Source organism: Mustelus asterias, chromosome 6 (genome assembly GCF_964213995.1).
Source record: "Mustelus asterias chromosome 6, sMusAst1.hap1.1, whole genome shotgun sequence".
Classification (NCBI taxonomy): Eukaryota; Metazoa; Chordata; class Chondrichthyes; order Carcharhiniformes; family Triakidae; genus Mustelus; species Mustelus asterias.
In genome coordinates this window covers 120862357-120881384 of record NC_135806.1, presented here as the reverse complement: position 1 = coordinate 120881384, position 19028 = coordinate 120862357, and the positions used below count along the sequence as shown (strand labels likewise).

General features: G+C 43.8%; 1 protein-coding gene across 1 annotated transcript in view; it reads left to right on the top strand.

The window, feature by feature from the left end:
- trappc11 (trafficking protein particle complex subunit 11) overlaps nt 1-19028 on the top strand; it is a 60380-nt gene that overhangs the window by 34769 nt on the left and 6583 nt on the right. The window contains exons 16-25 of the mRNA XM_078215087.1: nt 1610-1671; nt 1760-1892; nt 2643-2773; nt 4525-4680; nt 5344-5531; nt 6996-7144; nt 12940-13061; nt 14995-15114; nt 15483-15548; nt 18159-18315. Of these exons, the coding sequence (XP_078071213.1) occupies nt 1610-1671; nt 1760-1892; nt 2643-2773; nt 4525-4680; nt 5344-5531; nt 6996-7144; nt 12940-13061; nt 14995-15114; nt 15483-15548; nt 18159-18315 (1284 nt within the window). The remainder of the gene's footprint in view (nt 1-1609; nt 1672-1759; nt 1893-2642; nt 2774-4524; nt 4681-5343; nt 5532-6995; nt 7145-12939; nt 13062-14994; nt 15115-15482; nt 15549-18158; nt 18316-19028) is intronic.

Sequence of the window (19028 nt, the reverse complement as noted above, 5' to 3'; positions counted from 1 at the left end):
GCACCTAAAACCTATGTCCCCTAGTACTTGACTTTTCTATCCTAGAAAAGAGCATCTGACTATCCACTCTGTCCAGGCCACTCATAATCTTGTAGACTTCTATCAGGTCACCCCTCAACCTCCATCGTTCCAGTGAGAACAAACCGAGTTTATCCAACCTCTCCTCATAGCTAATACCCTCCAGACCACTCTCGGCCTGCACTACTGTCTGGGGAAGAGAATTCCAACGGTTAAAGAGCTTTGGAGAAGAAATTCCTCCCTTTCTCCCCATCTTGAGACGTCTCCTGAAACTATGCCCCTAGTTCTAGATAGTTACTGAGCTGCTGACTCTTGATGGGACCCAGTTCCACAGATACTGCAAACCCTTTGGTATTTCACCCAAGTGAACCAAGACAGGATTTTAGATTCTAAAGGGAATTGTGCCAATCCCAGTGCTGCTGTGCTTGAACCTGAATTACCCACTCGACTATATCAAACTGCTAGCACAGTGGGTGTAACAGTCTCATCACCCAGTACCAGCACTGAGCACTCCCAGGGCCAATATAAATGGCTTCAGAATAACATATATACTCTGTCCCAAAAACAAACCTGAACAAAAACACCCAAAGAACGTCTGTATCTTCCAGGTTCCTGTAGATATCAAGGAATATGGGGAATAGTTTGGGAAAATGGCCTTGAGATCGAAGATCAGCCATGATCTTGTTGAATGGTAGAACGAGCTTGTGGGGCCAAATGGCCTCTTCCTGCTGCTATGTTCCTATCTACAGCACATGGACTGCAGCTGTTCATGAAGGCAGCTCACCACCACCTTCTCAAGGACAATCAGGAATGGACAGCAAATGTTGACCTTGTTCGCATTCCATGAATAGTTGAAACATAGTGCTGAAAACTTGCAGATATGCAGGCTTTCCAGCAGAGCTCACTGGATAGCAATCAGAAACAAAATCTTGGACAGCATTGAACAAATGACAGGGTATCCCGTCCCTCCACCTGAACAAGTCGGCAGGGAATGCTCCAAGAAGTATTAATTGGCTGAAGGTGAGACATGTGGGAGGAAGTGTTGTCTGCCGGGCAAACACATTGAATGGGATTCTCCAGCCTCGACCGTGGCATTCTAGCCAAAACTCCATTCACTTTCAGCGGCACCGGACAATCATGGCTGATTGTCCAACTCAATAGCCTAATCCTGCTATCTAAGGTTGGAAAATTTTGGCCGTTGTGAGAGTGGTGGCCATTGGCTCGGTCTACGGGCAGTCTCGTCTGTCAGTCCAGGAACCAGAATGCATGTACTTGCTGAAGGGGTGTCATGATGGGCTTAGAAAGGAAGGTTGGGTGGGAAGCAACCCTTAGTGACCATTAACTGGCCTCAGTTTGGACAGGTGAGAGGCTAAGGCCACCTGCTGATTTTTATGCCCAACTCTGTCTCTCTCTTTCCCCCCCCCCAAAAGGTGTTGAGGCCAATTGTAAGGCCCTGGAGGTTGTCCTAGTTAAGCTCTGCTAACTTTGCCCCACATCATAAAATTATGGTTCCTTCCTTGCTTGAAAAATGGCGCCAATATTAACTCACGTTTGATACTGCTTTGAGAATTTTCCTTTACTGAAGTGACAGCTTCCACACTGAGTAGTGAACAGAAATCTCGTATAGAAAAGAATTTGATAAAGGTTTTGATGGTTAGTATTTGCAGTAACAGTTTTTAAAATCTTTCAAAATGAAGAAAAGATAAATTACATTGCCTCTACTTCCTTCATACATCCATAGAATGAAAGCCCGGCTCCAGAGCCTGATTGCGACTCCAAGGCCATCAAAACTGCTCAGAAAGTGTGGGCAGACCGTATTTCTTTAGCTGGAAGTAACATATTCACTATCGAGATGCAAGATTACGTGCCATTTGGTAAGTTAATTTTTTTGGAAAACATTTAATTGATATATGGTAATTTATCTTGAAGATGCAAGCTTCATAGTGCAAAACCTTTGTGGTTTGACTCATTGCCCTCTATGCTTGGTTATCATTTCCTTTTGTAGCAAGATTGATGTTTAAAGTTTATCAAAGTACTAAAGTTCAAAGTTTATTTATTATTGTCACAAGTACAATGCAATAGAAACATAGAAGGTAGGAGCAAGAGGGGGGCATTCGACCCTTTGACTCTGCTCCGTCATTCATCACAATCATGGCAGATTGTCCAACTCAATAGCCTAATCCTGCTTTCTAATGAAGTTACTGTGAAAATCCCCTAGTTGCCACACTCCGGCACCTGTTCGGGTACATTGCAGAATTTTGGCGTGGCCAATGCACCTAACCAGCACGTCTTTGGGAGGAAACCGGAGCACCCGGAGGAAACCCACGCAGACACGGGGAGAACGTGCAAACTCCACACAGACAATGACCCAAGCCGGGAATTGAACCCGGGTCCCTGGTGCTGTGAGGCAGCAGTGCTAACCACTGCGCCACCGTGCCGCCCTGACGTGCAGCCTGGAATATTATTTCTGCTGCTCCTCTGACCTAGAAATAACTTGTTAACTCTGTTTGCCATTCCGCGTGATTGTTAAGCATGAAACATATTTTTCAAATTTGTGTTTGCTCACTGAGTAAAGTCACTGTTTGTTTCTCCTGTTCTTGTGCCTATTTTCTGTTTCTATGTAGTTGAATGTAAAGCCCGCTTCCTGGCTCCAAGTTTCCACGTTGATGTCCCAGTGCAACTCCATGTGTACCTCCGAGCTGACTGCCCGCATCCATTTAGATTTTCAAAGCTCTGTGTCTGTTTTAACAACCAGGTGAGAAACCATAGATCCATTCTGAGGTAAGGCCTTATCTGCCTGTAAAGGCAAGATTTTCACCCAAGTGTTTTGCTTGGGTCAGTAGTAGCACCCTTGAATTGTCAGGCCACACCCTGCACTATACTTTAGTGGTTAAAAGCGGTGTGTGATTGGGATATGTAGCAGGATAGTGCGAATGGTTCTATAGTTTATTTTCCTATCCTTGTGATAGGAAGAAGGCAACTCTTGACCACCACTCACCATTGCGGCAACCTGAGGTTTTAATGAAGAATGCCTTGTTATGTAAATAGCTGGAGCTGCTGAGACCTCAGGAACCATATGCACAAGGGTGAAGTCCAAAGTATAGCTGATGAATTACTGACTCAGGACCCCAGTTGCTGGCAGTTACTAGCTGGAGGGGTAGTATTATGCTCCAGGATTCCTCCCACTCTGCTGTAGGTAACCCTGCAAGCCAGTGCCTCAATGAGCCAAGGCTCTGCGCCAAGTGCTGGCAAGTGGGATCAGGTGCGCAGGTCAGGGCATTTCATGCGTTGGTGCAGACTCGAAGGGCCGAAGGACCTCTTCTGCACTGTGGTAATCTGTGATCCTGAGCAGGGTAGTCCTAACTAGTCAAGAGCAGGGGATCATAGAAACCCTACAGTGCAGAAGGAGGCCATTCGGCCCTTCAAGTCTATGCCGACAACAATCCCATCCAGGCCCCATCCCCGTCACCCCACATATTTACCCTGCTAATCCCTCTAACCTACGCATCCTGGGACACTAAGGGACAATTTAGCTTGGCCAATCAATCTATCCTGCACATCTTTGGACTGTGGGAGGAACCCGGAGCACCCGGACATGGGTGGGGGGGGGGGGGGGGGGGGGGAAATGTGCAAAATCCGTACAGACAGTGACCCAAGCCGGGAATCGAACCCAGATCTCTGGAGCTGTGAGGCAGCAGTGCTAGCCACTGTGCCACCATGCCGCCCCAAGTCCTGTGGGTAAGCTGTATTGTTTTACCTTGGGCGAGCATCTAAAAATCCCTGTGTGCGTTTTTCAGAGGATGTGGGGTGTGGGTTGGTGCTCCGAAGCTTTGACTCTGACTTTGTGTCCCAAGTCTCTGAAATAGGAATAGAAATTGCAGGAACTATACTGAAAGGCTACATACCCAAAATATTAGCCTGCCATGTTTCTTTATTATAAAGTTTGACTGGCCAGCATATCCCTGGGGTTATTTTGAATTTCCACCATGTACCTGCTCCCTAAACCTAGCTTCTTGCAGTGTATCATTGTATGTGCACTCTAAATTGGGCAAACACAAATTTTACATAGAATAGAAGTTACAACCCTGAAGCAGGGTTCACGTCAGTGTTTATGCTGCACATGAACCTCATGTTCATACTCTTTCAATATAATTCTTCTATTCCCTTCTCCCTTGTGTTTATCTCGATTTCCTTTACCAACACTTATGCCAGTCACCTCAGTTGTTCCTTGGGGCAGCGAGTTCCACATTCTAATCACTCTCTCCAATATATTTCTGTGCATTCTTGGTTGGGAAACTCCTAATTGTCAGTGAACTCAATTGCAATCGCTGTATACTTTGTTATTAACTTAATTTTTTCTTATGAATACATGAATAGGATGGGAATAGAGGGATACCCCGGAAGGGTAGGGGATTTTAGTTCAGTTGGGCGGCATGGTCTGTGCAGGCTTGGAGGGCCGAAGGGCCCGTTCCTGTGCTGTAATTTTCTTTGTTCTTTGTTCTTAAGGAGTACAACCAGTACTGTGTAGTGGAAGAAACCTATCAAACATCTGACATCTTAGAAGCTTCATCACAGGGGACCATGTGCTTGGTTCCTGGCAAAACCAGGCAGTATGTGTTCAAATTTGTTGCCAGGACTGAAGATGTTGGAAAGAAAGTGGAGGTAAATTTTTATATAGTCATTATTTGCCAGTTTAAAATATCTGGAAAAAAAAGAATAGTGTAACTAAAAAATAAAGACTGATTACTGGTACAATTACATTGCAAAATATTTTCTTGCATTTTTGGGGTAACATTTCATTTTTCGTGTGTTTCATGTATTTAAAACATTCACAGGCTGTAAAAATCCTGTATATTTTTATAGCACTTGGTCGTGTAAGATTGAATGGATTGACTTTTGATGAAAAACATTCCAAAAATCGTCGTAGAGGCAATGTTTGCAGGGTGGCACGGTGGCACAGTGGTTAGCACTACTGCCTCACAGCGCCAGGGATCCGGGTTCGATTCCAGCCTGGGGTCACTGTCTGTGTGGAGTTTGCACATTCTCCCCGTGTCTGCGTGGGTTTCCTCCCACAGTCCAAAGATGCGTGGGTTAGGTTGATTGGCCATGCTAAATTGACCCTAGTCTCAGGGGGATTAGCAGGGTAAATATGTGGGGTTACGGGAATGGGGCCTGGATGGGATTGTGGGCAGTGCAGACTTGATGGGCCGAATGGCCTCCTTTTGCACTACAGGGATTCTATGATTCTCTTCTACGATGATTCTATTCTATGAATAAGTTAATCCTATCAGTATTTGATGCTATTTCTTCTGTCTGTACCATCAGATTACTTCTGTAGACCTGGTCCTCGGTAGTGATACTGGCAGGTGTGTGATCTTGAACTGGAGGAGTGGAGGAGGAGACGCTGCATCATGCCAGGAGGCCTTGCAGGCCACCCGGTCCTTTAAACGACGACCAAAGTTGCCTGACAATGAAGTATGTTGGGACAGTGTTACAATACAGGCAAGCACCATGTGAGTACAAGAAACTGTTAATTTATTTAATGCAGTTACTCCAGTGAAAGTCCTTTATTCACAGTTTTGATGCCAATAACGTCTTGTTCTGTGTCAGAGACAGAGTGCAGTGCTGCTAATCTGCAGTTGCATCCCTAGAGTTGATCTGAAAAATTTGCTCAAGAGAGTGGTACGGATAGAATAAATAAGAATAGAATCTTTGCGAAGGGTGTGATTTAATTGTATTGTTGGTCACTTGAGTGAGCTAGCACAGTCCTTATCCTGAATACATCTGGAATAAAGTGTATGATATCAGTATGCGTGTTTGAAACTTAGGTTTTTGAAACTGTTGTAATATTTATTTTGGTGGATTATAGAATCACAGAATCCATACAGTACAGAAGGAGGCCATTCGGCCCATTGAGTCTGTACCGACCACATCCTACCCAGCCCTATTCCCGTAATCCCACACATTTGCCCTGCTACCCCTTGACTCTAGGAGTCAATTTAGCTCGGCCAATCCATCTAACCTGCACATCTTTGGACTGTGGGAAGAGCACCCGGAGGAAACCCACACAGACACTGGGAGAACGTGCAAACTGCACACAGACAGAGACCCAAGCCAGGAATTGAACCCAAATCCCTGGCGCTGTGAGGCAGCAGTGCTAACCGTTGTGCCGCTGTGCTACCTATTCTAACAGATACTGGTCTCTGAATTGAATCTTTGACGTAACTTTAGTACTTTGCACACTCTAAAGTTGTCTGGTTTCTCTGGGTCTTCCAGTAGTTATGGTGAACATATTTTCTTGCATCTATGGTGAAACATTTCATTTTTTGTGTGTTTCATGCATTTAAAACATTTACAGGCTGTAAAAATCCTGCATATTTTTATAGCACTTGGTCGTGTAAGATTGAATGGATTGACTTTTGATGAAAAACATTCCAAAAATCTTCTTAGAGGCAACGTTTGCAGGGCAGCATGGTGGCACAGTGGTTAGCACTGCAGCCTCACGGCGCCAAGGACCCGGGTTCAATTCTGGCCTCGGGTCACTGTCTGTGTGGAATTTGAACATTTTCCCCGTGTCTGCGTGGGTTTCCTCCGGGTGCTCCTGTTTCCTCCCACAGTCCAAAGATGTGCAGGCTAGGTTGATTGGCTATGCTAAATTGCCCCTTAGTGTCAGGGGAATTAGCAGGGTAAATATGTGGGGTTACTGGAATAGGGCCTGGGTGGGATTGTGGTTGGTGCAGACTCGATGGGCCGAATGGCCTCCTCCTGCACTGTCGGGATTGTATGTATGATTGTATTGAATGGGTCGAAGATTTCCTGCAGAAACTGCCCCCTGTTGTGTTTTGTAAGTTATCTGAAGATTGGCATAGCCTGTGTTCTGTGTGGAACTGCTGCTTCGGAGTGAGGACTTGCAGCTTAAGATGTTCATTTCTGTCCATGGTGAACTTCTTTTGTAACTTTTCTTTTTGCAATTGAAGGGTGATTTCACGAGTTCCAAGAATATCGGTGCAGCTGCGACATGAACCCCCTGCGTTGACCAATGAAATGTATTGCTTAGCAGTTACTGTTCGGTCACAAGAGGCTACTGTTGCAAGAGATGTCAAGCTCACAGCAGGTTTGAAACCAGGTATGCATCTATGTACATGTGATACACCGGCACTTCTTTTGTAGGATTATACTGTTGACCCATCATAGAATTCCTACAGTGCAGAAGGAGGCCATTCAGCCCATCAAGCCTGCACCGACAACAATCCTGTCCAGGCCCTATCCCCATAACCCCATGTATTTACCCTGCTAATCCCCTGACACTAAGGAACAATTTAGACTGGCCAATCCACCTAACCTGCACATCTTTGGGCTGTGGGACGAAACCAGAACACCTGGAGGAAACCCACACAGACACAGGGAGAACGTGCAAACTTCACGCAAGTCACCCAAGGCTGGAATTGAACCCTGGACCCTGGCACTGTGAGGCAGCAGTGCTAACCATTGTGCCACCATGCTGCCCTAGAAACGCAAATATGTCTTTTGCATTTCCTCCTTGTAAAGAATTGCATCTTTGGCTTATCTGTTGCACTGATGTGCTGGGTATCTGCATCATTGAGGATGGGGATATTTGTGGAGCCTCCTCCTCCAGGGGTAGATTTGTTTTGATGCTCTGCATGATTAGAAGTGTTGAGGCATTCAAATTTTTGGCCACTCCACTGCCCTTCCTAGTTTGGTATCATCTGCAAATTTACATTGAACTTCTGAATCCAAGTCATTGATGTATTTTCAGAGTCATAGTTCCACTAACATGTTTTCCGGTCAACCCACTGAGTTCTTTAACACATCACCTGCCCTCCTCTAAGTAACAAATCAGGCACCTCATTCTCAGCCAGCATGGTGGCACAGTGGTTAGCACTGCTGCCTCACAGCGCCAGGGACCCAGGTTCAGTTCCTGGCTTGGGTCACTGTCTGTGTGGAGTTTGTACAGTAAGAAGTCTCACAACACCAGGTTAAAGTCCAACAGGTTTATTTGGTAGCAAAAGCCACTAGCTTTCGGAGTGCTCGCTGCTCCTTCGTCAGGTGAGTGGGATTTCAGTTCACAAACAGGGCATATAAAGACACACACTCCATTTACAAAATAATGGTTGGAATGCGAGTAATTACAGGTAATCAAGTCTTAAAGGTACAGACAATGTGAGTGGAGAGAGGGTTAAGCACAGGTTAAAGAGATGTATATTGTCTCCAGCCAGGACAGTTGGTGAGATTTTGCAAGCCCAGGCAAATCGTGGGGGTTACAGAGAGTGTGACATGAACCCAAGATCCCGGTTGAGGCCGTCCTCGTGTGCGGAACTTGGCTATCAGTCTCTGCTCAGCGACTCTGCGCTGTCGTGTGTCATGAAGGCCGCCTTGGAGAACGCTTCCCGAAGATCAGAGGCTGAATGCCTGTGACTGCTGTGACCGGGGTTTGCACATACTCCCTGTATCTGGATGGGTTTCCTCTGGGTGTTCCGGTTTCCTCCCACACTCCAAAGTTAGGTCGATTGCAGGTTAGCTTGATTGGCTATGCTAAATTGTCCCTTAGTATCCCGGGATGCGTAGGTTAGGGGGATTAGCAGGATAAATATGTGGGGTTGGGGGAATAGGGCCTGGGTGGGATTGTTGTCAGTGCAGACTCAATGGGCCGAATGGCCTCCTCCTGCACTGTAGGGATTCTATGGATTCTTATCCATTCTGACTTTTTACCTTAGACTTGGACTTGAACTTAACTTCTTGTGTGGATTTTTCTCAGATGCTGTTGGAAAGCTGGGTACAATGTATTGTAGAGTTTTTCACCGTCTACTTAGGTTGCGACCACTTCAAACCAAGGACGTTGGTCAAGAAAGATCCCTCCCTTTCTAAAGCTCTCTGCTGTTTGCAATGCTGCGTAGATATTCCTCAGGTTTACTACTGAATGTTCCACTAATTTCCACAGAATGTTTGGAAGAGTATTGGGTCCATCGTTGCTGTCACCTCTCCAACACTTTTATTAATTTGTGCCACCACAGCAGCATGTTTTCAGTCCACTAGATCCTCCCTTCGTACCGCACATCCCTGGGAACTTAGTTGATTTTTGAGCCCTTTTAGCTTTCTTAAAACATTGATGTTATTCATACCAAAATCATTAATTTTGCTTTGGTCGTCTCTGGTTGGGGATATTACTCATCATCTCTTGTGAATAAAGAGAAGGTAAAATAAGTATATTTGATGAATTTAAATTTATTGGCTACCTATTTCAATTGAAATCATGCACACGCAAACATCCCTCTGTTTCTATTCCTTTTTTTATATTGCTGCCTAATTTGAGCCGCTGAAACAGAGGAGCGGTAGGCCATTCAGCCCTACCAGCTTGATCTTCACCTCAGCTTGGTTTACCTTCATTTGATCCATCGTCCTTGGTACCCACTGCCTAATCTATATATCTGTGACCTTGGCGTGCCAATTGATTCAACAATCATGGGCACAATAGCTGTAGTGATTAAGTGATTGGAATAGTAATCCAGAGAACAAATTTTCAAATATTCCTTCATTCTCATCTTGAGAATTCAGAGTTAGTTTTTTTTTTGAAACATCTGGAAATTTGCAGTCTCAAGGTGACCATGAAGTTCTCTGACCGGTTTGCTGGTATCCTCGAGGAAAGAAAGCGCCACCAGGTCTGACCAATATGTGACTCCAGTTTTGCACTAACAGGTTGATACACATCTTTAAGGGATTCATGAAGAAGGCCCACTTTTCAGGGCAACTAGGGATGGACAATGAATGTCAACTTTACCAGTGATGCTCACATCCCACAAGTAACCTTTTTTCTACAAAATCACGAGATAGAGTAAAATTACAAGAAATAGAAAGGGTCGAGAGCTTCATGTTTTTAGGTGTCCAGATCACCAATCTGTCTTGGTCCCCCCCATGCCAACAGTATAGTTAAGAAAGCCCATCAACTTTCTCAGAAGACGAAGGAAATTTGGCATGTCAGCTATGACTCTCTCCAACTTTTACAGATACAACCAGAAAGAATGCTTTCTATGGTATATCAGAGCTTGCTGTGCCTCCTGCTCTGCTCAAGACTGCAAGAAACTCCAAAAGGTCATGAATGTAGCCCAATCGATCACGCAGACCAGCCTCCCATCCATTGACACTGTCTACACTTCCCACTGTCTCGCAAAAGCAGCCAGCATAATTAAGGACCCCATGCACCCCGGACATTCTCTCTCCCTCCACCTTCTGTCAGGAAAAAGATACAAAAGTCTGAGGTCACGTACCAACCGACTCAAGGACAGCTGCTTCCCTGCTGCCATCAGACTTTTGAATGGACCTACCTCACATTAAATTGATCTTTCTCTACACCCTAGCTAGGACTGTAACACTACATTCTGCACTCTCTCTTTAGAATGGTATGCTTTGTCTGTAAAGCATGCAAGAAACAATACTTTTCACTGTATACTAATGCATGTGACAATAATAAGTCAAATCAAAACTTCAATTTTTTGACTTTGGGAAACGTGCTTCCTAACTACACTTCTGAATGGCCTAGCTCTAATTTTAAGATTGTGCTTCCTTGTTCCATTGCCCCAAGTATTTCCATCCAACCTTGATTTTAAAATTCTTATCCTCTGTTTTCAAATTCCTCCATAGCCTTGTATCTCCCTCTAACTTTCTTCAGTGCTGCAACTCACTAAAATCGCTGTGCTCCTCTAATCCTGGGCTCATGAACTTTGATTTCAGCGGCTATCCCTTTAGCTGCCTGGGCCAGTAAAGTCTAGAATCTCCTCCTTTAGCCTCTGCACCTCCAGTTCTCTCTCCACTTTTAAGACACTGCTTAAAATCTACCTCTTCAACCAAGTTTTTGGTTTTCTGTCCAAATAACCCCAAATGAGGCTCTGGTGTCAATTTTGTAAAGTTTTGGTCATGTTACTATGTTAAAGACATATGGCCAATGGTGGAGTCATGAAAATTGGATGAGCAAGAGGCCAGAATTGGATCATCAAGTGGCTAGAATTGGAAAGCAGAGACCTTGCAGGGTCTACAGCTAGAAGTTGTTGGGGATAGGGAGGAATGAGGCTGTGGTGGGAGTTGTGGATATTTTAAAATGAAGCTGCTGCCAGATAGGGAACTCCGTATAGGTCGGTGAGCAGTGACAGCAGCAACTTGCATTTATATACTGCCTTTTAATACAGTAAAATATTCCAAAGTGCTTCACACAAGTGTTAGCAAACAAAATGTATTTTTTCACAGAATTGATGGGTGTAATGTCTTAACTATGTTAGGGGTTGTGGGTCTTAAACAAAAAGACCCAAAAAGTCCAAAGATGTGCGGGTTAGATTGATTGACCATGCTAAAAATTGCCCCTTAGTGTCCTGAGATGCGTAGGTTAGAGGGATTAGAGGGCGGCACGGTAGCATCGTGGTTAGCACTGCTGCTTCACAGCTCCAGGGCCTGGGTTCGATTCTCGGCTCGGGTCACTATCTGTGCGGAGCTTGCACATTCTCCCCGTGTCTGTGTGGGTTTCCTCCGGGTGCTCCTGTTTCCTCCCACAGTCCAAAAATGTGCGGGTTAGGTTGATTGGCCAAGCTAGATTGCCCCTTAGTGTCCCGGGATGCGTAGGTTAGAGGGATTGGCGGGTAAATATGTGGGGACTGGGATGGGGCCTGGGTGGGATTGTTGTCGGTGCAGACTCGATGGGCCGAATGGCCTCTTTCTGCACTGTAGGGTTTCTATGGTGTTTAGCGGGTAAAATATGTAGGGATATAGGGGTAGGGCCTGGGTGGGATTGTGGTCAGTGCAGACCCGATGGGCCAAATGCCCTCTTTCTGCACTGTAAGGTTCTATGATTCTATAAGAAAAAGATGTGGATAAAAGCAAATTACTGCGAATGCTGGAATCTGAAATCAAAAGAGAAAATGCTGGAAAATCTCAGCGGGTCTGGCAGCATCTGTAAAGGGAGAAAAGTGCCAACATTTCGAGTCCAGATTACCCTTTGTCAAAGCTGAAAAAAGAAAAAGATGTGGTTTGCATGCATAGATTTAAAATAATAACAGTTTATTCTAAGAGGTGTTGCCTCGACAAAGTAGAAATGAAACAAGGCAGGAGCCTGTGAAACACCCCAATGACATCACCATCAAATCGTGACCAGTTCTTAAAGCTATCATGCAACCACTTAAACATATAGCAGTGGGTGAATAGGATTTGATGCTAATTAGGGTTTGAATTTCAGTTTTAGATGTTCATGGGAGTATGTAAGATGGAAGGAAAGCAAGGGAGAGCATTAGAATAGCCTAGTCTAGCGTCAAAAGCAGTGATGAGGCTTTAAACAGCAGATGAGCTGAGGCGGGTCAGAGACAGATGATGTTACAGAAGTAAAATCAAATGATCCATATAAAGTGAAACTTCATTTACCTTTGAAATTAACATTTGCATTCTAGAGAACTTTGTAAATTCAACACTCTATCCTACATCCAGTTACTAATTTATTCCACGATTTGACCTAGCTGCTATTTCAAATGAAAAGGTAAAATAAATACCTGCATGTTTCAGGCATTTTGATTGTATTTCTCAAATGCCTCTTTAAGCATGCGGTGAATGACTTTTGGAGTACAGTAGCTATATTTAGGCAAATTTCTTCTGAATTGAAGCAAGATGGATGCGACGCATGCCTTGTCCTCTTTCTCTTTTGTCTTTTCATTTGCACGGTAAGTGACAGAAACATATCCAGTTAGAATTAGCTATGGGCCTCAGTTGCATAAGAACTTCCTGAAGCTTGTGCTCTATAATAGTGTTTGTCCTACAAAATTGAGTCGTGTATCTAAAAAGATTGTTAAACTCATTTTACTTTCTGTAACGTACTCCCAGCACATTTCTGTGAACCGACATTGAAAATGATATTTTCTGTACCGTTTACAGGCCAGGATGCCAACCTCACGCAGACAACACACGTCACCCTTGATGGTACCGAGATGTGTGATGATTCTCATCCTGCTTTGCTTCCCGATATTCCCATTGGGGATTTGCACCCGGGGGAAAGGGTAAACTTAATGGACCTATGTGTGAAGTTTAGATTGCACTGCACTTGATGAGAGGAGGACAACTTTTCCGATGCATGCTCCAGATGAGGAACCTCTCGTCTCTGTGTTAGGGAAATCTCGCCTCCAACTGTTTCCTGAATTGTAATGAATGACAAACCATGGGTACTGTGCCTGTAATTTCTGCCTGCCCTGGCGGGTGAGGTTTCCTGCTTGGTTCACTGTTTCCAAACATGACCCTCGACTGTAACTTCCTTCAAGAACAAAAATGTTCTTTTTAAAAATAATACATCTTAAAGTAAATAATAATTGCAAGCATTTTATACTCGTGGATACAGGATTCATATTGTTTTCTCTTTGTCAATAACTAGGCTTTGCTTTGATATTTAATACCTCAGCAAATGTCCAGCATTGAGCAAAAGAGCAACGTGAAAGAATAACTCATCTGTTTCAGTCACACAGAGCACGGACGCACCGACCAGTGTTGCTGTGATCTATTATCTTTCATGCTTTCTCTTCAACTTTTTTCTCATGGTCGCTATTGACCATAAATCTCCCATCTCCCCTCAAAATGCTCATAAAAGTGGTCTCTACTCGTTTAAGATTTGATTTTTGTAGTGTTCAGTATACACATGCAAAGCAGACATATCTAAAGATCGTTTGTGTTATATTTGCAGCAAATTACAGGATCAATTTGTATGTTGCATACTGAGGATCTTATCTTGCCACCTGTAAATTGTAAATTTGGGCGACACGGTAGCACAGTGGTTAGCACTGCTGCTTCACAGCTCCAGGGACCTGGGTTCGATTCCTGGCTTGGGTCACTGTCTGTGTGGAGTTTGCACATTCTCCCTGTGTCTGCGTGGGTTTCCTCCGGGTGCTCCGGTTTCCTCCCACAGTTCAAAGATGTGCGGGTTAGGTTGATTGGCCATGCTAAAATTGCCCCTTAGTGTCCTAGGTAGGTTAGAGGGGTTAGCGGGTAAATATGTAGGGATATGGGGGTAGGGCCTGGGTGGGATTGTGGTTGGTGTAGACTCGATGGGCCAAATGGCCTCTTTCTGCACTGTAGGGTTTCTAAAAAAAAAATTACATGGATATCAGTGACTGTTGTTTCAAGGTCATTTTCATGTCTGACTTTGACACTTTTGTCTCATAATCCCCCAGTTTCTGCAAATCCAGATTATTGCCTTCATGCATTCTACACTTAATGTTTAGTTTATTAGTGCAGCACTCTTCCACACTATTCCCCCAAATGATCAACCATGGCCTCATGTTTTCAGCTTCGGTGCTATTCCTTTATTATTTTTCCAATTTTTTTTATTCCATCCAAAAAAAAACCAAATCAAATTCCAATTGAATCCAATTCATGGTCTCCACAAGAGAGACGAGCAAGATCCGAGCTGGGGCATTGCACCCCATCTTGGGCCTGATCTGATGCTTCATCTTAACCAAAAGGTTGAGATGACTTTGAAAGATTGCATCAGGCAATGCCTTGGTTAAACCTCATCAGCTCCCCCGATCATTGACTCTCCCCTGCCAGCCAAGTATCCTTTATCTTATTATGCACTCCACAGCTGCCTTTAACTTTGATATAAACAAAAAATGGAAAGTGAGAGGCTTTGCTTACACACTGGATTGTATTGGTTTTTTACACTAAGATTGGGTTGATGGACACCCGCCAAGGAAGATTGTATAAGCTGCTTCCAAAGATTTCTCAAATTGTGGCAGGCAGAAGTTCATTTTCAAATAGTTAATTCATAAATTATTTGACTTTGGATGATGTTCAATAGGATTCAGTTGAAATCTTTATTAAATATTTTTATTTCAGCCATGGTCAAATTGAATGGTGGAACAGGCTCGATGGGCCGAGTGGTCTATGCCTGTTCCTGTGTTCAGAGGTATTTAATCATGAACTAATTGTTTGAACCTTATGTAGGTGGAGAAACCTCTGCACGTCCGATGTGGACAGGTTGGATCGAGAATTTTTTTGGTCCACGTTTCTTATGCTGTTACTACTGTTGTTGAAGGCAAAGAAATAATTTGCAAATGCCATAAGGTTGGTGATGGTTTCCTGAATCTTGTTGATGGTGTAGATTGTTTGGGGTTTTTTTGGCCCTATATTGACCTCCCAGTATCTTTAATCTAGTTAATTTAAAGTTGAAGGATAAGAAATACCTTTGTTAGTGCTCCGAAAGGTAGCACTTTAACTTCTGAGTCAGAAGATCAAGCTTCATTCCAAAGACATGAGCCCAAAATCCAGTCTTGGAAATGGCACTAAATTGGATAGATCTGCCAAAGAGATGGCATAGTTGCGACAGGTCAAATGGCCTGCTTCTGTACTTTAAGATTCTACAATTGTAGATCTGTTTTGTAAATATTTGATTCCAGCAATTCAAAGTTGTTGAAGTTCTCTTTACCTTTTAGGATGAAACCATCTCTATTGAAACAGTTGTGCCATTTGATGTTACGGCAAAGTTTGTTTCTACAAAAGTAAGTGCAAGAGTAAATTTAATTATTTCCTTTCTTTAATTTAACCTTAACATGAAGGTTTAAACCATATTGTTTAAGGCAAATGTATCCAAACAGTGTCAAATGGGCATCATGCGGGTCTGGTTATCCACTGCTCCCTCCATCTACTGGAAGAACATCCCATCCATCAAAACGTTTGGAGCTCCGTTAAATGTCATGGAGATCCCTAGCAGCACTCAAAGTGTTTCTGATCAGTGGCAATTTAGAACATAGAACAGTACAGCACAGAACAGGCCCTTCGGCCCATGATGTTGTGCCGAGCTTTAGCTGAAACCAAGATCAAGCTATCCCACTCCCTATCATCCTGGTGTGCTCCATGTGCCTATCCAATAACCGCTTAAATGTTCCTAAAGTGTCTGACTCCACTATCACTGCAGGCAGTCCATTCCACACCCCAACCACTCTCTGTGTAAAGAACCTACCTCTGATATCCTTCCTATATCTCCCACCATGAAGCCTATAGTTATGCCCCCTTCTAATAGCTCCATGCACCCGAGGAAATAGTCATAGAAATCATAGAAACCCTACAGTGCAGAAGGAGGCCATTCGGCCCATCGAGTCTGCACCGACCACAATCCCACCCAGGCTCTACCCCCACATATTTACCTGCTAATCCCTCTAACCTACGCATCTCGGGACTCTAAGGGGCAATTTGTAACCTGGCCAATCAACCTAACCCGCACATCTTTGGACTGTGGGAGGAAACCGGAGCACCCGGAGAAAACCCACGAGGAGAATGTGCAAACTCCACACAGACAGTGACCCGAGCTGGGAATCGAACCCAGGACCCTGGAGCTGTGAAGCAGCAGTGCTAACCACTGTGCTACCGTGCCACCCTTAGTCTTTGAACGTTCACTCTATCTAGCCCCTTCATCATTTTATAAACCTCTATTAAGTCTCCCCTCGGCCTCCTCCGCTCCAGAGAGAACAGCCCTAGCTCCCTCAACCTTTCCTCATAAGACCTACCCTCCAAACCAGGCAGCATCCTGGTAAATCTCCTCTGCACTCTTTCCAGCGCTTCCATATCCTTCTTATAGTGAGGTGACCAGAACTGCACACAATATTCCAAATGTGGTCTCACCAAGGTCCTGTACAGTTGCAGCATAACCCCACGGCTCTTAAACTCCAACTCCCTGTTAATAAAAGCTAACACACTATAGGCCTTCTTCACAGCTTTATCCACTTGAGTGGCAACCTTTAGAGATCTGTGGATATGGACCCCAAGATCTCTCTGTTCCTCCACAGTCTTCAGAACCCTACCTTTGATCCTGTAATCCACATTTAAATTAGTCCTACCAAAATTGAATCACCTCACATTTATCAGGGTTAAACTCCATTTGCCATTTTTCAGCCCAGCTTTGCATCCTATCTATGTCTCTTTGCAGCCTACAACAGCCCTCCACCTCATCCACTACTCCACCGATTTTGGTGTCATCATCATAATTTAGTAATGATTATACCCGACCGAATTCTGCCCAGGTCACCACCACTCCTAAAGTAAAGAATAATTGATGAAATATCCAGCATCTGCAGTACTTTCCTTTTGTAATGTACCACAGGGTTCAATTTTTGGGCAAATTGCCTTATTGTTTCCTTTTACTCCTCTGAATTTGAGCTGGGCCATGTAGATTAAAGTGCTCCCTGCTAGAAGTGCAACTTTTTGTGGAGTTGCCAGCTTTCTGCTGCAAACTTGTGTTCACTTGGGATTGAAGGTAAATTGCCATAATTCTGGACACCACAGTTTTGAGTTAGGCTGAATATAGTCCGGACTCTGATCACCAAATAAGAATTTTTCATCATGGTCTGGAATTGAGCCCGAGTGCCAGTCTTGAATTAACTGCACTAATTTGTAATCTCACTTAACTGACAAACATTGATTAATGGAGGTAACTGAAGTATGGCATTTCAAATTCCTATCCTCAAACATGTACTCGTTGAGTACTTTCTGGGTACAAAAAATTTAAACGTACAGATTGTTTTGGATTAAGAAATGTTTGTAAAAGTTGATGCAATGCACTAAATATTCCTCAATCATAGAATCCCAACAGTGCAGAAGGAGGTCATTCGGCCCATCGAGTCTGCACCGACCGCAATCCCACCCAGGCCCTATTCCCGTAACCCCACATATTTACCCTGTTAATCCCCTGACATTAGGGTCAATTTAGCATGACCAAATCAACCTAAACTGCACATCTTTGGACTGTGGGAGGAAACCGGAGCACCCGGAGGAAACCCACGCAAACATGGGGAGAATGTGCAAACTCCACACAGTGACCCAAGGCTGGAATTGAACCCAGGTCCCTGGCGCTGTGAGGCAGCAGTGCTAACCACTGTGCCAACGTGCTGCTCCTGATCTGGAGTAAAATTCTGCATTAGAAAAACTAAAATTAATTATTTTATCTTTGTTAAAGGGAAGTTCTAACTCTTCCAGTCTGAAGCACTATGCATCATTTTTAAAGCCTTTATTGCACTTGCTCGATGATTGTGATTCTGCAAGCGTTTCCAACTACATTCACAATATACTTTAATACTCAGCTGTTGCTATCTTTGTAAATAAATGATGTTTTGCAGTTTGAGCACATGGATCGGGTGTTTGCAGATGTTCCATTTCTTTTGATGATGGACATCTTGAGTGCATCTCCATGGTCACTCACCATAGTAACCAGTAAGCTGGAACTTGCACCTTCTATGACTTCAGTTGATGAGATGGAGTCACAGCTAACAAAAGGTACAATTATGTTTATAGATGAGGCTCTTTTTTTTCAACTATTCATTTTTATTTCTGGATGTAATGTATTATTCATTTTATTATTCATTTTAACACCGGGGTTGATGTCCTGTATCACTGAAGAGTGGTTTTTGGAGAGTGATTGTTCATCTGAGGCAGCATACACAGTCTCTAAAAAGAGAGAGCTAGTTCAGTGTTGGCTAACGTGCAGAATGTCCAATTTCATTTTCTCTCCACGCTTGTAAATCTTCTAGTATTAGCAAGAAAATTTTTGTGCAATCCTCTGTCTGGTACAAAATGGATGACTCAACTCCTGGACTATCACACCCTCCATCTACTGAAAGAATGTCCCATTCACCAAAAGGTCTGGAGATCTCTTTGATGCCATGGAGATGCTTACCAACATTCAACGTGTTTCTGACCAGTGGCCAATTAGTAATGATTATTCTCAATCAAATTGTTCCCAGGTTATCACCACCCCTAAAGCAAAGAATTGTTGATATAATGTTGCTCCCCTGCGAAAGAAAGACAGACAGATTTCCATGCATATAACGCATTTCACAGCCTAAGGACATTACAAAGCGCTATATCGGCCATCAAGTATCCAGAAGTGTAATCACTGTAATGTAAGGAAATACTACAGCACGTTTATGCACAGGAAACTTGCACAAACAGCAACAAGATGCTGACTGTTTTGATGTTAGAATAGAATC